Raw genomic sequence first — 23,507 nt, 5'->3', positions numbered from 1 at the left:
ATACAAGGGAATTTGGTCCAATAATGGAACTCCCACACTCCCTTTTTACTAAAATGAAACATACTACATTTTAGACAAAATCTACTTACAAGTTTTTTGTTTTTGTTTTGCTTTGTTTTTGAGACAAAGTTTCACTCTTTTTGCCCAGGCTAGAGTGCAATGGCGCGATCTTGCCTCACAGCAACCTCCGCCTCCTGAGTTCAAGTGATTCCCCTGCCTCAGCTTCCCGAGTAGCAGGAGTTACAGGCATGCGCCACCACGGCCAGCTAATTTTGTATTTTTAGTAGAGATGGGGTTTCTCCATGTTGGTCAGGCTGATCTCGAACTCCCAACCTCAGGTGATCCGCCCACCTCGGCCTCCCGAAGTGCTGGGATTACAGGTGTTAGCCACCACACCCGGCCACAAGTTTTATTTAAACTATCATATTGGAAATATACTTCCCTGCCACAAAGGAAAGAAAAACAAGTATTTGTTGAATGTCTATTACATGTCTGGCACAGCATCAGGTTTTTCGCAGCTGCTCTTACTTCATTCTTAGAACAAAATATGAGAAAGTTATTTTTCCCAACTAATAGATGAGAAGGAATATATCACAGTGGTTAGGAACACAGATTATGGATCCACGTTATCTGGTTTAGAATCCTTTCTCTGCTACCTAGTAACTGTACGATCCAAGGCAATTTACTAAATTTCTCCATTTTCTCACTTTGCTGTTTTATAAAATGAAGGTTTTTGGAAGGATTGAGTTTGTTCTTATGTCTAATAAGTTATTAATGGCCATTTTCTAAAATCATCTGTTATTATGAGAAAAGCAAGTATTAAAAGAGTTTCAATTGAAATAATAGAGATGAAATAGCTGAGTTTCCATTTTGACAGGACATCCCCCTACAATGCAAGTTAATATTAACAATATGTAAAATATACAAATAGAAACCCCAAAACAAGCTGAGTCCAAAAACAAGATAATCATCTGGGTAAAAAATGAAGAGAAATGCAAAGCAGTGAGTATGCTGATACCAGAGACCCACAGGGTTACAGATTTAGAACCAGTAGTGGCAGCCAAAGAATTTCAGCAGCCTCATCTCTTTTGAAAAGAATCTGAAAAAGAGCTAGCTACTGCCAGAGCTGCCTGAGGCTGTAGCAGTAGGAAAAGCCATGGGCACAGGGAGCCTCTGAATCAGGCTGACTACTAACTCAGTGACTAGATCTATGGTATCCCCAATTTCACTGTGAGGTGGGAGACCCAAAATGCCACTACCTAATCTAGTTCCTCTGATAAGAGAGGAAAGAACCTAGAAAGAGATCAATAAAGAAAACAAAAGGCTCCCATCATAGCCAGCAAGCCAAAATTCAAAATATAGAAATAAATTTTATATTAAGAAAGACAATCAAAAAAAATCAGTAATAAGAACACAGTTTCACTCCATATGAAACTAATTTTATGGAGCAGTCTGACAAAGACCTTAAAATAACTATATTTAGGATACTGAAGTGATAAATAAGAGAATAATTTCTATTTAAGAAGTGTGAACTGGGCATGTTGGCTCACATCTGTAGTCTCAGCAACTCAGGAGGCTGAGACGGGAAGATCACTTGAGCCCAGGAATTCAAGGCTACAGTGAGTTATGATGGCACCACTAGACTCCAGTGTGGATGACACAGTGAGACTCTGTCCCTTAAAAAAAATAAATAAATAAAGAGCAAGAAATCATGAAAAGCAAGCCGTACTGAAATAAGAACAGGCATGTATAAAAATAAAAAAGATTAGAAATATCAGAAATAAAAGTATACTTTCAGCCAAGCATCGTGGCTCACACCTGTAATCCCAGCACTTTGGAAGGATGAGGCAGGCAGATCACTTGAGCTCAGGAGTTTGAGACCAGCCTGGGCAACATGGTGAAACCCTGTCTCTACAAAAAAATACAAAAATTAGCTGGGCATGGTGGCACTTGCCTGTAGTCCCAGCTACTTGGGAGGCTGAAGTGGGAGGATGGCTTGAGCCTAAGAGGCAGAGGTTACAGTGAGCTGAGATCATGCCAAGGCACTCCAGCCTAGGTGACAGAGTGAGAGACCCTGTCTTAAAAACATATATCTATTTTTTAATATACATATATATACCCATACATACACACACACACATACATACACACACACACATATAAAACAGATGAGATGAATTCTAAAGAATTAGTGACTTAGAAGACAGTTTTCTGGGAAATTTACCCAAAACAGTATACAGAATGAAAAAAACCATAAAGTGTGTGTGTGTGTACACATACAATAGTTCCACACCGGGACATAGCATAGCAAAATTGTGATTAATAAAAAAATGTAAAAGCCACAGGAGATTTAAAGAAAAAAAAATTGGAGATCTACAAAGGAACATCAATTATACCAAACACAAGTTTCTCACTGGCAATAACAAAAGCACTGAAGGAAAATAACTGTCCACCAGAACTGTATGCCCCATTAAAGTATACTCAAAAGCATAGGTAAGAAAAAGACAGTCTAAAATACACAAAGAGTAAGTCTGCCTTCCGGAGACTCTCCCCAAAAGAAATTCTAAAGGATGTACTTCAACAAAGTACACCCACAGTAGTTTCAATGGGGTGTCTACTAGATTTGCCAAACTTGCCCCAAACTAAACTCCTGATCTTCCTTCAAAAACCTACTCTACCCACAGTCTTGCCCATCCTAATAACAAATCGATCTCTTCAGGGGCTCAAGCCAAAAACTTTGTAGTTATGCTCTCTCTCTCAAATAGCAAATCTAATCTATCAACAGACCTTGCCTGCTCTATCTTCACGTTACATCCAGATTCAGATCACATTTTACTTCCTCCACCACTTTCCAAGTCATCACTATCTCTTTTCTGTAGTATAGCAATATTGTAACTAATCGGTCTTTCTGTTTTCTGTAGTATAGCAATATTGTAACTAATCGGTCTTTCTGATTAATAAAAAAACTTTTTTTATTAATGACAATTTTGCTATGCTATGTCCCGGTGTGGAACTATTGTATGTGTACACACACACACACTTTATGGTTTTTTTCATTCTGTATACTGATTATAGTCTATTATCAACACAGCAGTAAGAGTAATCCTTTTAAAAGACCAGATCATGTCACTCCTCTGTTCACAAACACGCCAATGGCTCCCCCTTTTATCAGAGTAAAAGCCAAATACATAATGTCTTAGGCTGTCTAGTCCTTGTAACTTCTCTGATCTCATCTACAACTCTTTCCCATGCTTACACTACTCCAGTCATAAACGGTTTACCTGATGCTCCTTAAATACCTACCCCAAGCCCAAGCCTCTCAGGACTTTTTCACCTGACATTCTCTCTGCCGTGAATGCTCTTCCTCGAGGTATTTACATTGTGGTTGTATAACTGCTAATTTTTGTATTCACTATACCTTCCAGTACATGCAAATATCTCACACTAATGTTTAAAAATTGGGTAAAATAAGGGGTAGACGAGAGGGAAGCTAAATAATTTGCTCAAGGTTACATAACATTTACATGGCAGAGAGAGAATTAAAATGTATATTGACACCAAAGCCCTTGCCTAATAAAAAGGCATTATTTCAGTGTGCCTGCCCTAAATGCTCAGATCTGGCTCATGATGAAGATGCTATCAACTCTCTACTATTTGTTTTAGTGAATTTCACTATTTTATTTTTTAAAGAGATCAGGTACCTAGTGGTTGCTTTGTACTCTGCTATGTCCTAAAAACAGAACCATAGAATAAAAATTCCAAAGGGCACATAATTTACAAAATGTTTTCATGTGGCTTTGGAATGTATTACCAGAGAATACTATTTTTAAGATATTATCTTCCTGATCATGTTTTATTCAGGTTACTTTTATTTCATTCCCTGAACATCTACCATTGGGGTGGGGGTTAAAGTATTAATAGTTCTAAATGAACTGGGTGACATGAATGGAGAGCTAGCTAGAAAATTAAAATACTCTACAGAAAAGCCACTCAGTGGATAACCTCTTTGGGACTGACTTGAATTGAATTGTGTCTCATTTGTTTTCGAGGTACCCCCACTCCCTTAGGGAACTGGGGAAGTTTATTACTACTGATAAACTGTTTTCTTATATTAACTGAATGATTCATGGTAGCCTAAAGAAATGACTTCACCTGCAAATACAAAGCAATTCATTTCACATTCAAATATGAAGTACATTTAAAGCCAACATATTGAAGTAAAATTCCCAGAAAAGACTCAAGCTGCCAGGAAGGTAGTTATGTATAAACTCCACTGAGTAAGGTAAACCTCTTGCCAATATCTTTATTTACCAAACAATACTTTACCTACCAAGCACAAGAAGGAAGAAAAGCCTTTCCCTTTCCCATAAACACAGACTTCCACCTTGTTAGGTTTAAGAACAAGTGGCAGCTTAGAAAGGAATCGTACACTTTCTGGGAATAGAAACTTTATGTTCATTTATTTTACACATTCATGAAGTTCCTCATTTTTTCATCCAGTCCCCTCCCCACTTCCATGCAACTCTATCACACACGTGTACTTCATTTATTCATAATCTTAAAGTTACCTACTAGGGTCCATAAATATTAATGTGTGTACAATTTCCAAGATATCTTCTATTTTTATATCCATGTGGTTGGAGACTCTCAGAAAACACAAAGATTTCCCAGGGAGAACAAAATCCAAACTCCTCATCCTGGCTCACAAAGCCCTACGTATCTGGACAATCTCATTAAACTTCATCTTATACCATTCTGTTCTTTAATACACCATGGACTCTGGCACTAGTGGATCTCATTGCTTGGAAAGCTCTTCTCCAGAAAAGGTGCTGCTTCTTGCCATTCAGGCCTTGGCTGAAATATTACTTTAGTTGGAAAGAATCTTCCTTACCACCAAACTTTATCACATAAAAATACAGACTGCTGGCAGATAGTTTATTATTTTCTACATCTCCATGTATCAAGGACACATTCCTTCTTGTTATTTCTCTATTCCCAGCACCTACAGCAGGGCCTGGCACCCTATAGGGAGCTCAATAAATATTTGTTGAATAAATGAATGACACATAATTTACTAACTCCATTGAGTATGGTAGTCTAACAAACCAGGCTGACAAAGAAAGAGGGTACAAAAACTAGAAAAGAAAGTATAAACAAAAATGTTTTCCAACGAGAAGTGCCACTGTTAGAGCCAGCAATTGATGCGGCTGCTTAGCTTCCTGTAACAGGTACAAACACATTCAGCAAATCTCCACATATCAGGGTTATAGTATTCATACAAGAATATTTCCTACTGAAATCCCCAAACAGCCTACCAAAATCAACTCTATTAATCTAACTGCTACCCCAAGAGATCATTTTTTCTCCAAGACCCAAGAACAAAACCAAGTATGGAGTTCAAAAGCAAGTACAGTTCAGGTTCACATAAAAGTGTTATTTAACCGAGGTTTGTACACTTGTGAACACAGAGTAGAAACTACATTTCATATCAGCAATGTCTCTGAGTTTTAACAATAGTTATAAAATTTAACTCAAGAAGATAACTTTTCCTTTCTTTCTTAAGGCTCTTTAGGAGATCTCCTCTAGGCCCATAGCTTCATCTATTTCCTCCGTTCGGCTGACTTTCAAATATATACCTCCAGCTGGAGTGAACAACTGTCCCTATTTGGCTGGGACTAAGGGATTTCCCAGAATGCTGGACATTCACTGCTATAATATTGGGGGAGTCCCAGGTCATGCTATCTCCAACATGAACCCCTGTGTCAATCTCCTGACCTGTATTTCCAACTGTCTGCTATCCCACTAGGCAGCCTCCCAACACCACCTTTAACTCAGCATGTTTAAAGCATTGTTCTCTCTCCCATCGTGCCCTTCTTCTTGCCTTGTTTTTTTTTTTTTCCATTATTGGCATTAATTATTATTCCTATCACCTAGGATAGACAGCTCAGTGAGTGGATCTTTGTCTTGGTCTTTAACGTCTGTCTTGTAAATTATGCGACTTACTTATCTAATCCCAAAGATTAAAATGCTAGGTTGAAAGTTCCTCTAAGAACAAGGCCATGTTTTACCAATATTTTCATCCTACCTATCACAATTCCTTATAGGAAGCAATATCAATAAACTTTTGTTAAACTGCTAACCTCAGAAACACTATGAAATTCCAGAAAAACATTTACATTCTAGTGCTGGCTCAATCACCAACTACATGTGTAGCTACAGATGAATCACTTGATTTCTCAGTGCTTTAGAATGCAAATAAAATAAAAATGCTTTGAAAATTCAATGAACATTCTCTGGGCTATATAGAGAAGATAATGACTCTAAAATACATAAGCACCAAAGTTCCTGATGAGAATGTCCCCAAAACTCCTCATCATGGTCCCATACAATCCTTAGTCCCTTGTTCAAGTCCTCACATCCCTCTCTTAGTTCCACAGAGTTATATGTTTCCTATTTAGACTCTGGTAATTATTTCTAGGTTCACAATAACTGTGGCCTACCATATCATATTCTCAATGGTCAAAGAGAGCTCAATCAAACACAGCATCTGGCACACAGCAGATGTTTAAGAAATCTTTTGTTGAATAATTAAATAAGGAGCAACTAGTGCTGGTGCCAGCTGGCGCACATTAGCTGTGCCTGCAGGTAGGCATAAAATTGACAAACCAAGTATAAAAAGCAGGGAAGCTGGAACTCTAAGTCTTCTCAATGGTGAGGTCACTGTGCCTATAAAAAGCAGAATAGAGTTCTGACTATTCAATGAACCTTCTGTCTGCTCCCCAGCAAGGAAAGATTTCTTTATAAGGAAGTGATTTCAAAACTTCAGTGTTGCTGCTGTTTATGATAATGAAGGAATTGAGAAGTAAAAATGAAACCATGCAAGGTTCCCAAGAACAATACAACAAACCCTAGTTGTTTGTTTTGGTTCTTCATCACACAATCCAGGGCCTAGCAAGGATATAAAAAGAAAGGTTCTTGAGTGAAACAGTCCTTGGTTCTTTGAGCCATATCTGCGTAGGCACCAACCACAGCCATGGGGAATTCCAAAATCCTGCTTTTGTTAGTGAATGCCTTTCCACTAAATAAGCAGACAGCCTCTTGTCTGAAGGCATTTTGTTTTTATTTGGTTATCTTGTCAAATTAATACAAAATAATCAGTGTCTTTAGCCTCTGAGTACATTGTAAAATTTCAACCTTCTTAAAAGGGGTTCAAGGTTCATCATAAACAACTCAGTAACACAAAATGTTATTAATCTACAAAATATGGCCAGGCGCAGTGGCTCATGCTTGTAATCCCAAAACTTTGGGAAGCCAAAGCAGGAGGATCTCTTGATCTCGGGAGTTGGAGACCAGCCTGGGCAACATGGCACAAGCCCATCGCTATAAAAAACACAAAAAAATTAGCCAGGTGTGGTGGTGCACACCTGTAGTCCCAGCTACTCAGGAAGCTGAGGTAAGAGGACTGCTTGAGCCCAGGAGGTTGAGGCTACAATGAGCCAATATCACACCACTGTGCTCCAGCCTAGGCAAAAGAGCAAGACCCTATCTCAAATATTTATACACACATATACATATATATATCAGCAACAACAACAACAAATGGTTTACCAGTTCTCAAGGAAGCTTACTAAAAATGTATCCAGCTTCTCTCGGTCTTTTATATCTGAAATTCTGACTTTCCCAATCAGAAACTAGAAAGCGGCACTGTATGAAGAGTAGAAATTCTTAAAGAGGGAGGAAGGGAGGGAAGAAAAAAGAAAGCAAGGGAGGGAGGGAGGGAGGAAGGGAGGGAGGAAGGAAGGAAGGAAGGGAGGAAGGGAGGGGAGGGGAGGGGATGGGATGGCAGGGGAGCGGGGAGGGGAGAAGGAAGGAAAGAGGGAAGGAAAGAGGGCAGGAGGGCAGGCAGGCAGGCAGGCAAGAAGGCAGGCAAGAAGTCAGGCAAGAAGGCAGGCAGGAAGGCAGGCAGGAAGGCAGGCAGGCAGATGCACAAAAAAGAGGTAGGGAGGGCCGGGCGTGGTGGCTCACTCCTGTAATCCCAGCACTTTGGGAGGCCAAGGCCGGTGGATCACCTGAGGTCAGGAGTTCAAGACTCGCCCGGCCAACTGGTGAAACTCAGTCTCTACAAAATACAAAAAAATTAGCTGGGCATATTGGTGTACTCTTGTAATCCTAGCTACTCAGGAGGCTAAGGTGGGTGATTCACTTGAACCTGGGAGACAGAGGTTGCAGTGAGCCGAGATTGCACCACTGCACTCCAGCCTGGGAGACAGAGCAAGACTCCATCTCCAAAAAAAAAAGGTAGGGGGTTTGTTGTTGTTGTTTTCCTATGCTAACTGTTATGGCCTAAGCCCCTGCTAAAAGTAACAGAAATGAACAGGCCAGGCTATAGCTGGTATTCAGGCCTTTGTATTATCTTGAGTAGATAACTGAAGCAAATTATTGTTCCATAAACAGATTACTCCAACTTCTATCCACAGAGCTACCTCACTCCCACTGGATAAGTATTCTAAGATAAGAATAAAACCCGCAGACTAAAATCAAATTACATAAGCTGTATAACCAACTAATTGGTCATTAGACAATTATTTTGTACCAATAAATCCGATTCCCTGACTATAAAGTGGCTTTTCAATGGCTTCATCCATCCAATTACATGTAGTAGTAGCATGGAGCTATTTTTAACTTATATTACTATTGCTAACTGAGAAATGTCACCTTCATTTCCTCAAACTCTTTCAGTAAGATTTTTTTTTCTAACTTTGAGATTTTCCCAATCTCTAATAATTTCATAAGCTAAATTCCCCTACTCCATTCAATCTTGTGGTCAAGTATTATATTCATTATTTCAAGGTTCATGTTTATTATTTCAATGAAACTAAATACTAACAGATGTGTGCAGGAAGGTTGTGTGCATGTACATTTTAAAAAGGGAACATAACCCTGAAGCACCAGGAAACTTTAAGTCTGAAAAATGATTTGCCCAAATGAAATCCTGTTAGAAAGCTACATATCAAGAGAAGCCATCTTAACCTCCCTCACCACTGTCATACATTATTGAGGCTTACTGCAGGCTAAAACATTAGGGGGCTATTTTGAAGACTTAGCTGCAGGCACAGGCAATAATACAATGACCAAATCTAAATTGAATTACCAATCAGAGGGCCATGGGGAGAAGGGCAAGATACAGTGGATTAAAAGAAGTGGTTGGAAGATGTACCAGATAGTTGGTTCTCTCAATGATTTAATATAATCATTCCCTAAGATCGAAGAGAAAAAATTAATATTAAAAAAAATTCTAAAACTTTACTTAAAAAGCTGGCATAGAGGTTACTCACTGAGAACAAGGTCCCTCTGCTTTTGTATCTAAATGACAAGTATTATTATGAAAACTTTTTAAATGAGTGTTCAAATATTGAGAAAAAAACAGTAATATCTGACTCAACTATTATAGTAGGCTTAAAAATGAAAATAAAAATGCAGGAGTCACTAACAAAGACTTAGAATTTATACATCAAGACATTCGAGTTTTCTCCAGTCTTTAAATCCACAATAGAAATGGAAAATTAAAAGGATTTTTCTCTATATAAAGAATATGGCTCCCCAGGGTGGCTCATCTCTTATTCTTTATTTAAGTATTCATATTTCAAATAAAATTAATAGGACACTCAGTGAGAAATAAGTGTCTTATTTAGACACATTTGCCATATGAAATGTAAATAAAAGTTTTGGCTGGGTGCGGTGGCTCATGGCTGTAACCCAGCACTTTGGGAGGCTGAGGTGGGGATATTGCTTGAGCCCAGGAGTTTGAGACCAGCCTGAGCAACATGGCGAAACCCCGTCTCTACAAAAAAATCAAAAATTAGCCGGGCATGGTGGCAGGCAGCTGTAAGTCCTAGCTACTTGGGAGGCTGAGACAGAAAGATCACTTGAGCCAGGAGGCAGAAGTTGCAATGAGCCAAGATCATGCCACTGCACTCCTGCCTCAGCAACAGAGAGACTCTGTCTCAAATAAATGAATTAAATTAAAAATAAAGTTTACATAAGATTGTATATTCTTTCATTCAAAGTTGAATGACTTTTCCCCAAAATCTTATACATTACATTTTGCATTTCTTTCTTTCTCAACTGCATATTCTTTAGAGACTTAGTATTTCATTCTCCAGAAAGGTAGAAGAAATTATTTTTTCACTATTATATTTAAATTGCTCATTAAAAGTTTTCTGTTGAATTTGAATCATTGTAGCTATAATTAACTGATGAAAGTTTAAATACATATTTAAATGATTTCTGTCCACAGAATTGTTGATGTCCATGAATAAGTACTAGTATTTTACGACAAAAACTGCTAAATGTCACAATTTAATTTTTTCAGGGCAATAATGTGAAAATGATTATAATTACTACAATAAATATCTGAAGATTAAGCTACCTTTCAACAAGTAAAGCAATTCAAATATTTGAAGAGTAAGACAACACGAAGCACTAACAAATCTCCCTTCTAGATTTAGAATCATAAGCAATGATTTTGTCCCCTTATAGTTCAGTTTGTATCTTATGGTTGGACAAACGAAAGTTAGATTCCCAACTTAACATCCCAGAAGTCTGTTCATTTTCATCAGAAGAACGACTTCAAATAATAAAATCATAGAAAGTAAACAAGCAAATATGAATGTCATCAAAAAGTTGAATTTAGAGTTTTATGACATTAACAAACTTAAGCACTCCAATCAAATGCTTAGACAAGTAATTACACACAGGCAGGCAATTCTGTTTTTCAAGGAGAACAGGAATATTTCACTGACTTCTAAATAGAAAGCACTACATGAGAAAATCAGATTACAGAAAATTAACTCAACACACTATTGGTGTGTTATGTGTGTTACAAGTGTTGCTTTCAATATATTCCCAGAAAAAATAACAATGTCTCCATCCCTATTTATTCTTAGATGATTGTTTAATAGTGAAGTCAGTTTACATTTGAAGACATTTTGCATAATCCTATTAAAAACCAATTCAAACAATGTGGGTCATGTTTAACTCTTCAGTTATTTATCCATTAATCTCTTTAAGTGCTTCCTTCCTTAACACAGCTGTAGCTCAAGAGGTGGCCAGCAGTTGGCCTCCATTTCTGTGGATTTTCATGAATGCCCAGATTTCTCTTTGCAAACTTTTTAAATGTTGTGTGCCTAAACAACTTTTTCATAACTTAAGAGCTTATAAAACACTTTCAAAAGGACTCCAAAAGAAACATTTTCTTTTAAAAATAAAAACCAAACAAAAGGAAGCCACACACACGGTAAAGATGTTCCCTGCAAAACATTCTGTTCAGCAGATTTGAAATGTCTCTAAAGGATCAAGAACTACTTGGTTTGAAAGCAACAATTGAGAACTCCTAACAGGTTGGCTAAAAGTCAACAGTAACAGCCATGAGAACATCTTTAAAGTAGATTAGGAGTGGCTAAGATACCAGGCATTGGGCCTTCCCTAGTCTCCCCACTCCATTTATTTGGAATGCCTTCAACTGTACCATTCAACCACAGTTATTCAAAAGCCTCTGTCCTTGGTCCTCTGTTCTTTCTCCTTTCATGGTCTCCATCAAAGACTGCAATCTTACTATGATATTTTTGGAGAAAACTCACAAATCTACATCTCTGTTATATCACCCAAACTAATCCTCTATCTCTAACAGCTGACTTAAATATTTCCATCAGGGTATGCCATCATTATCTCATACTTAACACATAAAAAACCAAAAATCTTACTCATCTTTATCAAACCATTCCCTCTTTCAACTTCCTTGGTGTTGTTAACATCAACCCCATTTGTCTGGTGACCAAGACTTAGAATCACAGAAGGAACCATGAACTCCCTGGTAACCTCCACTACTCACATTCAGTTGGTTCATGTGACAGATGGCATTTTTCAAAGATGGCTACCACAACATCTCCTATCTACATATACTTCTACAACATGATCTTGCCACTTTGCCGTCAAAAGGTGGATTGAATCCAGGCTGACCCTAAGATGCACTTAAAATCAAAGGAATGTGACTAAAACAATGCAATGAGACTTCCAAGGCTAGGTCAGAAAAGATCATACAGCTTCTGGCTGGTTCTCTTTGAATATTCTCTCTGGTGGAAGCATGCTGCCATATAAGAATTTCAACCCCAAGACTGCCATGCTGGGGTGAGAGGCCACATGTAGTTCCAATTAGGCTCAGTCTTCTGGATAGTCTCACCAAGGTGCCATAAATGTGAGTGAAGCTGTCTTAGGTCCCTTGTGACCAGTTTGTCTGCCAGCTGAATGCCACCAATTGAACTTAGTAAATACCCTAAGGAAGAATCACCCAGCTGAGCCCTGCCCAAATTCTTGAGATACAAAATCATGAATGTAATAAAATGTGTCCACAGCTTTCCTTCTAAGCACTCAATACATCATGTGAGTTGTTACTATCTATGTGGGGCCAAAAGTTAACTAAAACCCCAAGTTTGTCTCTACTCCCAGAGCCATCACCCAAGAGGAAGCCCTCATCACCTCAGATCTACTTTGTTATAACTGATTCCAGGCTCTCCTTACTATAATCTGTCATTACAATCTATCTAACCTAACATTTCCAACCAGAAAACTACTTCTGCATGCCAACCCCACAACCAACATCAATCTCATAATGTTTTACATTTGTAGGAAATTCTATAATGCAAATAGGTCTTCATAAATATCTATTTTATTTGATTCATACAACAAAAGCCAGAGAGATCTGTCAATAGGGCAAATACCCTTTTCCTTAAAGATGAAGAGATCAAAGGTTAGGGAGGTTAATTTTTGTACAATCTCATTGCCAGTAAATGGAATGAATATACACAGAATTAAGAGCCTGAGTCACAGATTTACTGCTATTCCTCCATTCTATGATGCCTCCTATGATCTATTTCAGAGCAAAAATGATGCTTCTCTCCATCCCTGCTACAGTAAATCTATTTCCAAGACACAATAATTTGGCCTCAATCTATCAACTTGCCTGGTTATTTCCTACTAACTCCACCTCTACAGAAAGGTTGGCTTATTTATTCACCTTGCCGATTCTAGCCTCTGAACATTTACTCACAATGTTTCCTTCTTTCAACTTGTGCATTAGCACAAATTCCACCTCCTCCATGAAGCCCTACCAGACTATCCCCATTGCTTTCTCTCTCTGCTATATGATTTATATATAAATATGATTTATAAATTTCACCCAAAATTGCGCAGTTTTATCTTTTTCAAGTGTGTTGGTCTTACTTCCAGGCTGGTATTCAGTCCACACACATCCATACATAGAGAGATGGTGGGTGCTGCATATACCCAGTGTTGGTTCTGACCAGTCAGTGCTCACAACATACCTTTTGTTAAATATTTTGAATTTCATCTCTACTTATTTCTCAAACTAAACCATAAGCTCTTTAATAACAGGAACTTCATCTTATAAAAAACCATAATATCATCCAAACCAAGCACAGTACTAAGCACACTGCTGGTATTCATACATTCTTGTTAATTGATTTGATGGGAGTGGAGTGTGTTTTGAGGAAAAAAAAAATGTTCATAAGTCATGTCTGCACTGGAAACAAAAAGTTGAAAAGATAAAATATTTTCAAGATCAGCAGTTTAATGTCAGGGACTTTTAAAAAAGTATCATTTAAAGACATTCTGTGCAGCTCATAACTGCCAGAATGTTTTATAAATGTTTTTACCAGGCATGTGAAAAAAAAAGTTCCAAAAATATTCAAGGAATAGATGCCTTAACAGTCCAAAATAAAATGTTTGCTGAGGCTACAAGGCTGGCAGAACTCTGCTTCATTTCAAAAAGTTTCCAGGCAATGGAAATGTTTTCCTGGAAAATACTACCTTTTATTTAGAGAACACTTGCCATGAACACTTAGTCATTAAGTAATTTAAGGTTTCCTCACAAGCTCTTTGGAGGAAATATATTATATGAATGAATGAAATTATCTGTAACTATAATGTCAAGAAATACATTTGGTTAAATATATGAAATCTATCTAAGTATTAGTTTTCCAGGTAAAAGGAAAAAAAATCTTTTCTACTTTTCAGTCTACTTACTGTTCTTTTAAACTTTTCTATAAGATAAATTTATGAAGAAAAAAAAACAAAATCTTTAAGTGCTTCTCTAATACAAACCCCAAAAATTGCAAGGTCTATTTTATTCCAAACACCAAGTAATTTTCAAACAGAAAAAACATTTATTTCATTCAAAGAAAAAAAAAAAATAGTAATTTCAAAGCTATTTTTAGCAAAATCTTTGAGTTTGCTTCAAATCACCTTTCAATGAGAGAATAATAACTCAGTCTGGACATTTCAATCAATCATCTGCAGTAAATCACACAATGGAACCTAAGAAAACAATTTCTTCCAAGAGTTTTGTAGTCAACCAGGTCTTATTCTTTTAAACATCAAAAGACACAACTAAATTCTACTCCAAGCACATGCTTTGTATATTTAGTCTTTTTAAAAAGTACACAAAAGGGTATTTGTTTTACCTGTTTAGTACTTCAGTGAGTTTCACAAAACCAGTATAAGCCAGTTCAAATGCTCCTCTGTGCCTGGACTGTAAAAGGTGTTGTTTAAAGTAATCTCCTATTTCTTTTACCTTTAACAAAAAAAGCAAAAACAAATGTCTGATTTATGTTTATATTCGCAAGTGTATTTATATTAGTAACAGTGTCTAGAACCCAGGTCTAGGGGTCCATTCATTTAGCACTCACCACGTGACAGAACGTTTTAAGCATTTTTTTTTTTTTTTCCTGAGATGGATTTTTGCTCTCTTGTATAGGCTGGAGTGCGGTGGCGCAGTCTCAGCTCACTGCAACCTCCACCTCCTGGGTTCAAGCAATTCTCCTGCCTCAACCTCCCAAGTAGCTGGAATTACAGGCACCTGCCACCACATCCAGCTACTTTTTGTATTTTTAGTAGAGATGGGTTTCAACATGTTGACTAGGCTCGTCTCTAACTCCTCACCTCAGGTGATCCACCCCTCAGTCTCCCAAAGTACTGGGATCACATGCGTGAGTCACTGTTCCTGGCCACTTTAAGCATTTTTTTTTTTTTTTTAACAATAGTTCATCTAATTCTCACAATAATTCCATGAAATAAGTACTATCATTATCTCTACTTCACAACTGAAAAACTGAGGCCCAGAAAGGCTAAGAAACTTATCCAACATCATACAGCAAGAAAGCAGTGGAACCAGAACATGAAGCCAGGCAGTCTGGCTCCAGAGGTGACCATCTTTAACTTTTACACTAGAACTGCCTTCCTATATCATCTTCACAAACCTCAGTGTGTCTTGTTAGAGCTCACACCATTCAACTCCAACAGAAAAAAATCACACAAAACGACAACACTCACACACACAGGTCTAGGTGAAATAATTACCTTTTTTCCTTCTTTTAAACATTTTTTTTCTTTTATATTATGATAAAATATATATAATTATCATTGTAACCCTTTTTAAGTGTACAATTAAGTGGCATAAGTACATTCACACTTTTGTACAACCATCACCATCACGCATTTACAGAACTTTTCATCTTCCCAAATGAAAACTCCATACCCATTAAAAAATAACCCATATTACCTTTTAGAGACATAAAATTGTTAATGACAATGCAAGATGTGGTGCAAAGGACCTCCTGAAAAATTACTAGGCTTCACTTCAAGACAGAACCATGGAATTTGCCAGAATGTCACCCAGTGGCTTTCCTACATGGTGTCTTTCTCCACACAAGATTAGACCAATAATAAATATGACTTTTAATTTTTTTTGAGATAGGGTCTGGTCTTGCTTTATAACCCAGGCTGGAGTGCAGTGGCACAATCATAGCTCACTGTAACCTCAAACTCCTTGAGCCTAAGAGTTTGAGGTTACAGTGATCCTCCCACCTCAGCCTCCTGAGCAGCTAGGACTGTTAAGTGTTATGTCACCACGTCTACCTAATTTTTTCATTTTTTGTACAGACAGGGTCTTACTATGTTGCCTAGGCTTAAGTACAGTGGCTATTCACAGGTGTGATCATTGTGCACTACAGCCTCCAACTCTTGGGCTCAAGGAGTCCTTCTGCATCAGCCTCCCGAGTAGCTGTAACTACAGGCATGCACCACTGTGGCCGGCCAGACTATTTATTTTAAAGAGAACAAAACTGACAATTTGTTGTTGACTAAGGTTTTGAAAAGAATTAACTTTTAAGCCAATTAGGCTTTTATACCATTAGATTTGGTGACTACTGTCTTTTAAAAATCAAGATTTTGTATAAAACTCAGGACCAAAGCTATAATCAGCTATCTCTTGATCCAGGTCTCCCCAGCAGATCAAAGGATGGTAAAAGACAAGTTGTCCCAAGATAGCTCAGATATGCTTACCTAGAAACACCTCCTACCTCAGCATAGGGACTAAATTAGTATTCTGCACACACTAGAAACAATAAACAGTAGAATAAGTAGTTAAACATGTCATCATGGGCAAGTATCTCAGTTTCCTCATCCATAAACTAGGGATAATACCAGTATTTAGGACATAGGTTGTTGTATTAAAATAAGTAATAAATTGAAAAGCTCAGAACAGGCCTATAACCTATAATCCAATTCAGTTCAATATGAGTTCTGACTAGGGTTCTAAATAGAGGAAAACCAAGGACGTAATCCACATCAAAGTACATCTGATTACAAAGACATAATAAGTGATGCACATGGAAAACAAGAATCAGGAGACTAACAACAAAGAACCATTATATATACAAATAAAGCAGTATATAATACATTTTTAAAAAAAAAAAATCTAACTCTTTAGTAGCCCAAAGAGTGATAGGTCATGTTCTTCAGTTAGTTTTCCTGTAAAGATCTGATGATACTCTTCATAGTATCTTTTAAAGACCACATACTACTAGTTGTCAAGAGCCACAGTCAGGTAAGCCTTATTTCATCTTCAATATGGTAATTTCAGAGCACAGTTTGAACAGAATTATCAAGGCTTAAATCCGAATTAAACCCCTAATATAGGAATGAAGCCCAATAATCCCATAAAATAAGTAGCTCATGATAGCCAGCTTAAAAAAAAATACTAATACAAAAAAAGGACTAGAAGAAATACCAGTTAGCTTATTTGTAATGACCATTATTTCAATTATTAGAGAAACAAGAGATTTCTAAGAAGGTACTTAAAGATATAGAAAATAAAAACAGAAAGTCAATGAGGTGAGGTTTCTCAAACTTCCTTAATTTTTTTCCCCAAATGCTGCAGATATTAAAACATACTTCAGGAAAACATAAACTTCATCATTACTGACAAAGTGCTTTTCTGTGGATTTACAACAGTTCATAATCTACTCCTTAGGCAAAGATAAGATTTTCATTGCTTCCTTTATTCAAACTCCCTTCGAAGGAGTCTAAAACAAAAAGCATATAATAAAAATCAAAGACCTCAGAAGTATGACCAGTGGGTGGTCTTCTCAAGGATGGACCTAAACCCTAGGTATTCCTGGCAGAGAAAACATGACGTTCTAAGGACAAAACTGAGATGTAGGCAGTATTTCCTTGTTTCATTTTGCACTTAATAATTTCCGAATAAACCCACATAGCTAATACCTAGGCTTATTCTCTTTTTTCCTTTTGAAGACAATATAAAATTCCTGTTAGACAACAGTCTTTCTTTAGCACCATGTAAAATGCCTCGCAGCTTAATGCTGTGGTAGACAGAAAAGATGAAAACAAGATGCCTGTCCTCAGCAGGCTTTTAGTTCACTTTGGCAAAGAAAACCAACATGCTATGCTGTCTGGTGCCCATTACAAGCATAAGTTCCAAAAAATGAAAGATCCTTCTGCACTGGAATAATGAGAAAAGACTTCACATCCAGAACTTGAACAGGCTATTACAGTACTCGGGTGGACCAAAATGAAAGAGGGTAATTAACATGAGAAGAGGCTGGGAGACTAGAATGAATACACCAACATTAAATAAGTGCATGCTAGCTATCTGCCAGATACTTTGCTAGGTCTTTTTATATCAATGAATGAGCATACACAGACACGGGTAAGTAAACCTGGCTGAATGACCTAGAAGTTTCATGCTAGAAAACAGTAAGGACAACGCTACAAGGAAGAGATGAATCCAATTACAAATGACTAGTGGGCTTGGCAGTGTGGTCTATGAGCCACTGAACAGAGAAGAAAGGCCAGGCTGACAGCCTCCCAGTGGATAATCCGACTACATGAAACAGGTTTAACTCAAACCACTTACAAAGTTAATAACAATAAAATCAGAAACAATTTCAAAATTTGATTTTTAAAATGAAAACCTCTGAATTTTCATTTTAAAATGAAAACCTCTGAATTTTCATTTTAAAATGAAAACCTCTGAAAACTCCAACTCAATGACCTATTAGATAACACTGGGTTTCTATTTAAAGTTCACAAAATGGATAATGTATGTACAAAATAATTTTTTAGAGGTAACTATTAATTTTTATTGCATTTCTTTCTAGTCTTTTTCTTTTTTTCGACTCACAATTAAAAAAAAAAATCTCTTAGCAAACTTGGAAGAGACAAAAACTTCCTTAATATCATAAAGAATACCTACAAAAACCCAACAGGCAAATATCATAGGCAATAGTACAGGTTTTTTTGTTTTGTTTTGTTTTGTTTTTAATCCTCTTTAAAATCAGGACAAGATAAGGATTCCTACTGTCACAACGTCTACTGAATTCTGTTCTGGAGCCCCTATCCAGCACACTAAAAGAAGAAGAAAAGTGTAAAAAATATGAAAGAGGCTGGGTGCGGTGGCTCACACCTATAATCCCTGCACTTTGGGAGGCTGAGGCTGGTGAACTGCCTGAGTTCAGGAGTTTGAGACCAGCTTGGGCAACACAGTAAAACCCCCGTCTCTACTAAAATACAAAATACTAGCCAGGAGTGGAAGCGTGCGCCTGTAGTCCCAGCTACTCGGGAGGCTGAGGCAGGAGAACTGCTTGAATCCGGGAGGCAGAGGTTGCAGTGAGCCAAGATTGTGCTACTGCACTTCAGCCTGGGCAACAGAGCGAGACTCCACCTCAACACAAATCAATAAACGTAATCCATCACATAAACAGAACCAATGACAAAAACCCCATGATTATCTCAATAGATGTAGAAAAGGCCTTCGATAAAATTCAACACCCCCTCACGCTAAAAAGTCTCAATAAACTAGGTATTGATGGAACATATCTCAAAATAATAAGAGCTATTTATGACAAACCCATAGCCAATATCATACTGAATGGGCAAAAGCTGAAAGCATTCCCTTTGAAAACCGGCACAAGACAAGGATGCCCTCTCTCACCACTCCTGTTCAACATAGTATTGGAAGTTCTGGCCAGAGCAATCAGGCAAGAGAAAGAAATAAAACCATAAAAACCCTAGACGAAAACCTAGGCAATACCATTCAGGACATAGGCATGGGCAAAGACTTCATGACTAAAACACCAAAAGCAATTGCAACAAAAGCCAAAATTGACAAATAGGATCTAATTAAAGAGCTTCTGCTCAGCAAAAGAAACTATCATCAGAGTGAACAGGCAACCTCTGAAAGGGGAGAAAATTTTTCCAATCTATCCATCTGACAAAGGTCTAATATCCAGAATCTACAAGGAACTTAAAAAAATTTACAAAAACAAACCACCCGATCAAAAAGTGGGCAAAGGATATAAACAGACACTTCTCAAAAGAAGATATTTATGCAGCCAACAAATATATGAAAAAAAGCTCATCATTACCAGTCATTAGAGAAATGCGAATCAAAACCACAATGAGATACCATCTCACGCCAGTTAGAATGGTAATCATTAAAAAGTCTGGAAACAATAGATGCTGGAGAGGATGTGGAGAAATAGAAACGCTTTTACACTGTTGGTGGGAGGGTAAATTAGTTCAACAATTGTGGCAGACAGTGTGGCGATTTCCTCCAGGATCTAGAACCAGAAATAGTATTTGACCCAGCAATCCCACTACTGGGTATATACCCAAAGGATTATAAATCATTCTACTATAAAGACACATGCACACATATGCTTACTGCAGCACTATTTACAATAGCAAAGACTTGGAACCAACCCAAATACCCATCAATGATAGACTGGATAAAGAAAATGTGGCACATATACACCATGGAATACTATGCAGCCATAAAAAAAGAATGAGTTCATGTCCTTTGCAGGGACTTGGATGAAGCTGGAAGCCATCATCCTCAGCAAACTAACACAGGAACAGAAAATCAAACACTACGTGTTTTCACTCATAAGTGGGAGCTGAACAATGAGAACACAGGGAGACAGGGAGGGGAACATCACACACCAGGGCCTGTCGGGGGGGTGGAGGGCAAGGGGAGGGAGAGCATTTGGACAAATATCTAATGCATGCGGGGCTTAAAACCTAGATGACAGGTTGATAGATACAGCAAACCACCATGGCACATTTATACCTATGTAACAAACCTGCAAGTTCAGCACATGTATCCCAGAACTTAAAGTAAAATAAAACTTTAAAACAAAAAACTCTCATTGTTTGAAGGTGACATTATGGACATATAATCTACAAATAATCCACAAATGATTAAAATAATAGAGTTTAATAATATGGATGAATATAAGACAAATATTTTAAAAGCAGTTGTATTTTTATAGCCCAGCAAGTTAAAGTTCAAAAACGTAATTTTTATAAAGATGCATTTACAGTAACATCAAAAATTAAAATGTACCTTGAAATAATTAAACAAAGACATGTAAACCCTTTTATGGAGAGAGATTTTTTTTATGCATTTTTAAAAATTCTTTTTCATTGACAAATAATTATCCATATTTATGGGGTACACAGTAATGTTTCAATACATATAATAAACAGTGATCAGATCAGAGTAATTGGCTTATCCATCATTTCAAACATTTATCATTTCTTTGTGTTGGGAACATTCAACATCCTGCTTCTAGCTATTTGGAATTATTAATATATATATTATTGCTAACTATAGTCATCCTACTGTGGTGAAGAACGCTAGAGCTTATTCTTCCTATCTAGCTGTAATTTTGTATCCTTTCACAACTCTACTTATCTCCACCCTCTCAACTACTCTTCCCAGCCTCTAGTATCCTCTGTTCTACTTTTTATTTCTTTGAGATCGACTTCTTTAACTTCCACATGTGTGAGAATATGCAGTGGTTAATTTTCTGTTCCTGGCTTATTTCACTTAACATGATGTCCTCCACTTCCATCCATGCAGCTGCGAATGACAGTTATTTCATTCTTTATTATGGCTGAATAGTATTCCACTTTGTATATATACCACATTTCTTTATCCATTCATCTGTTGTTGGACACCCAGGTTGATTACGTATCTTGTCTATTTTGAATAGTGCTGCAATAAACATGGGATTGCAACACTGTTCAATCATGGGGTTGCAGCACTCTATCTCTTCAATATACTGATTTCCTTTTCTTTGGATAAATGCCCAGTAGTGGGATTGCTGGATCATATGGTATTTCTATGTGTAGTTTTTAGAGGAACCTCCATACTGTTCTCCATAGTAGCTATACTAGTTTCCATTCCCATCAATAATGTGTAAGAGTTCCCTTTTCTACACATTCTTGCCATCATTTGTTGTCTTTTTGGTAACAGCCATCCTAATTGGAATGAAATTATATCTCACTGTGGTTTTGATTTGCATTTCCCTGATTTGTGATGTTGAACATTTTTTCATATATTTGTTCATCATTTCTATGTTTCTAAGAAATGTCTGTTCAGATCATTTGTCCTTTTTTTTTTTTTTTTTTTTTTTGCTGTTGAGATGTTTGAGGTCCCTATACATTTTGGACATTAATCCTGTCAGATCAATAGTTTACAAATTTTTTTCCTGTTCTGGAGTTTGTCTTTGGCTCTGCTGTTTCCTTTGCTGTGCAGAAGGGTTTTAGTTTGATATAATTCCATTTATTTTTTGTTGTCTATGCTGTTAAGGTCTTATTTATAAAAATGTTTTCCCAGGCCAGGCGGTGGCTCACACCTTCAGTCCCAGCATTTTGAGAGTCCACAGCGAGCAGATCACCTGAGGTCAGGAGTTTGAGAACAGCCTGGCCAACATGGTGAAACTTCATCTCTACTAAAAAAATACAAAAATTAGCCAGGCAGGGTGGCACATACTTGTTTGTAATCCCAGCTACTCGGGAGGCTAAGGCAGGAGAATCATTTGAAGCCGGGAGGCAGAGGTTCATTTGAACCCGAGACAGCGACACTGCACTCCAGCTTGGGTGACAAAGCGAGACTCAAAAAAACAAAAAAGGAAAAGAAAAAAATCTTTTCCCAGATCAGTGTCCTGAATAAATACCACTATTCAAGTAGTTTTATAGTAGTCTTTACCATTTATTGTTTTGAGTCTTACATTTAGGTCTTTTATCTATTTTGAGTTGATTTCTGGTTTTGTTTTTGTTTTTGTTTTTTTGAGACCAAGTCTCGGTCTGTCACCAGGCTGGAGTGCAGTGGCGCAATCTCGGCTCACTGCAACCTCTGCCTCCTGGGTTCAAGCGATTCTCCTGCCTCAGCCTCCCGAGTGGCTGGGACTACAAGTGCACACCACATGCCCAGCTAATTTTTGTATTGTTAATAGAGACGGGGTTTCACCATGTTGGCTAGGATGGTCTCGGTCTCTTGACCTCGTGATCCACCCACCTCAGCCTCCCAAAGTTCTGGGATTACAGGCACGACCCACTGCGCCCATTATGAGTTGATTTTTATATAGAGTGAGAGGTGGGTCTAGTTTCATCCTTCTGCATATAAAGAAAGCATACCCAGTTTTCCCAGCACATTTATTGAAGAGTCAGTCCTTTACCCAATGAGTGTTCTTGGAGCCTTTATCGAAAATCAGTTGGCTGTAGATACATTAATTTCTGGGTTCTCTATTCTGTTCCACTGGTCTATGTGTCTGTTTTTCTGCCAGTACCACACTTTTTTGTTGCTACAGGTTTGTAGTATATTTTGAAGTCTGGTAGTGAGTTACCTCCAACAAAATAATTTTTAATAACATACATCTCAGGATTTTTATAAAGGAAATTAAGATCAAAATGCAAGAACAATACAGTGATTTCTGTTCTTAAAATTTAAAGAACAGAAATTTAAATTCTAATCATTTATCTTTTTAAAATTAGCATATCCTGCTCCTAACTTTTCATAAAAAGTATATCTATAGGGAAAATTAACATGCTTTATGGACTTACAAGGTATAAATTTCCACAGGGGAAAAAGCTACATGCCATGTTTCCAGGCACCTATAATTCACCAACAGACTAATTAGGGGATCTAAATGCTCATCTAAAGCATAAAATCCATAAAAAACAAATATAAATATATTTTAAATCTACCCTTTATCTAGAGAAGGTAAATTTTGAAATGTACTACGAATGCAAAGTAATTAAATATAGTTCTCTTATTTGTGAAAGGG

General features: G+C 37.3%; 1 protein-coding gene across 9 annotated transcripts in view; it reads right to left on the bottom strand.

Moving 5' to 3' along the window:
- THADA (THADA armadillo repeat containing) overlaps positions 1-23,507 on the bottom strand; it is a 366,170-nt gene that overhangs the window by 288,837 nt on the left and 53,826 nt on the right. For all 9 annotated transcript variants that reach the window (XM_033175863.1, XM_033175871.1, XM_033175868.1 and 6 more), the window contains one exon: positions 14,538-14,647. In XM_033175863.1, coding sequence (XP_033031754.1) covers positions 14,538-14,647 — 110 coding nt within the window. The remainder of the gene's footprint in view (positions 1-14,537; positions 14,648-23,507) is intronic.

Source organism: Trachypithecus francoisi, unplaced genomic scaffold, assembly GCF_009764315.1.
Source record: "Trachypithecus francoisi isolate TF-2019V2 unplaced genomic scaffold, Tfra_2.0 Lachesis_group17, whole genome shotgun sequence".
NCBI lineage: Eukaryota > Metazoa > Chordata > Mammalia > Primates > Cercopithecidae > Trachypithecus > Trachypithecus francoisi.
This window is presented reverse-complemented; position numbering and strand designations above follow the sequence as displayed.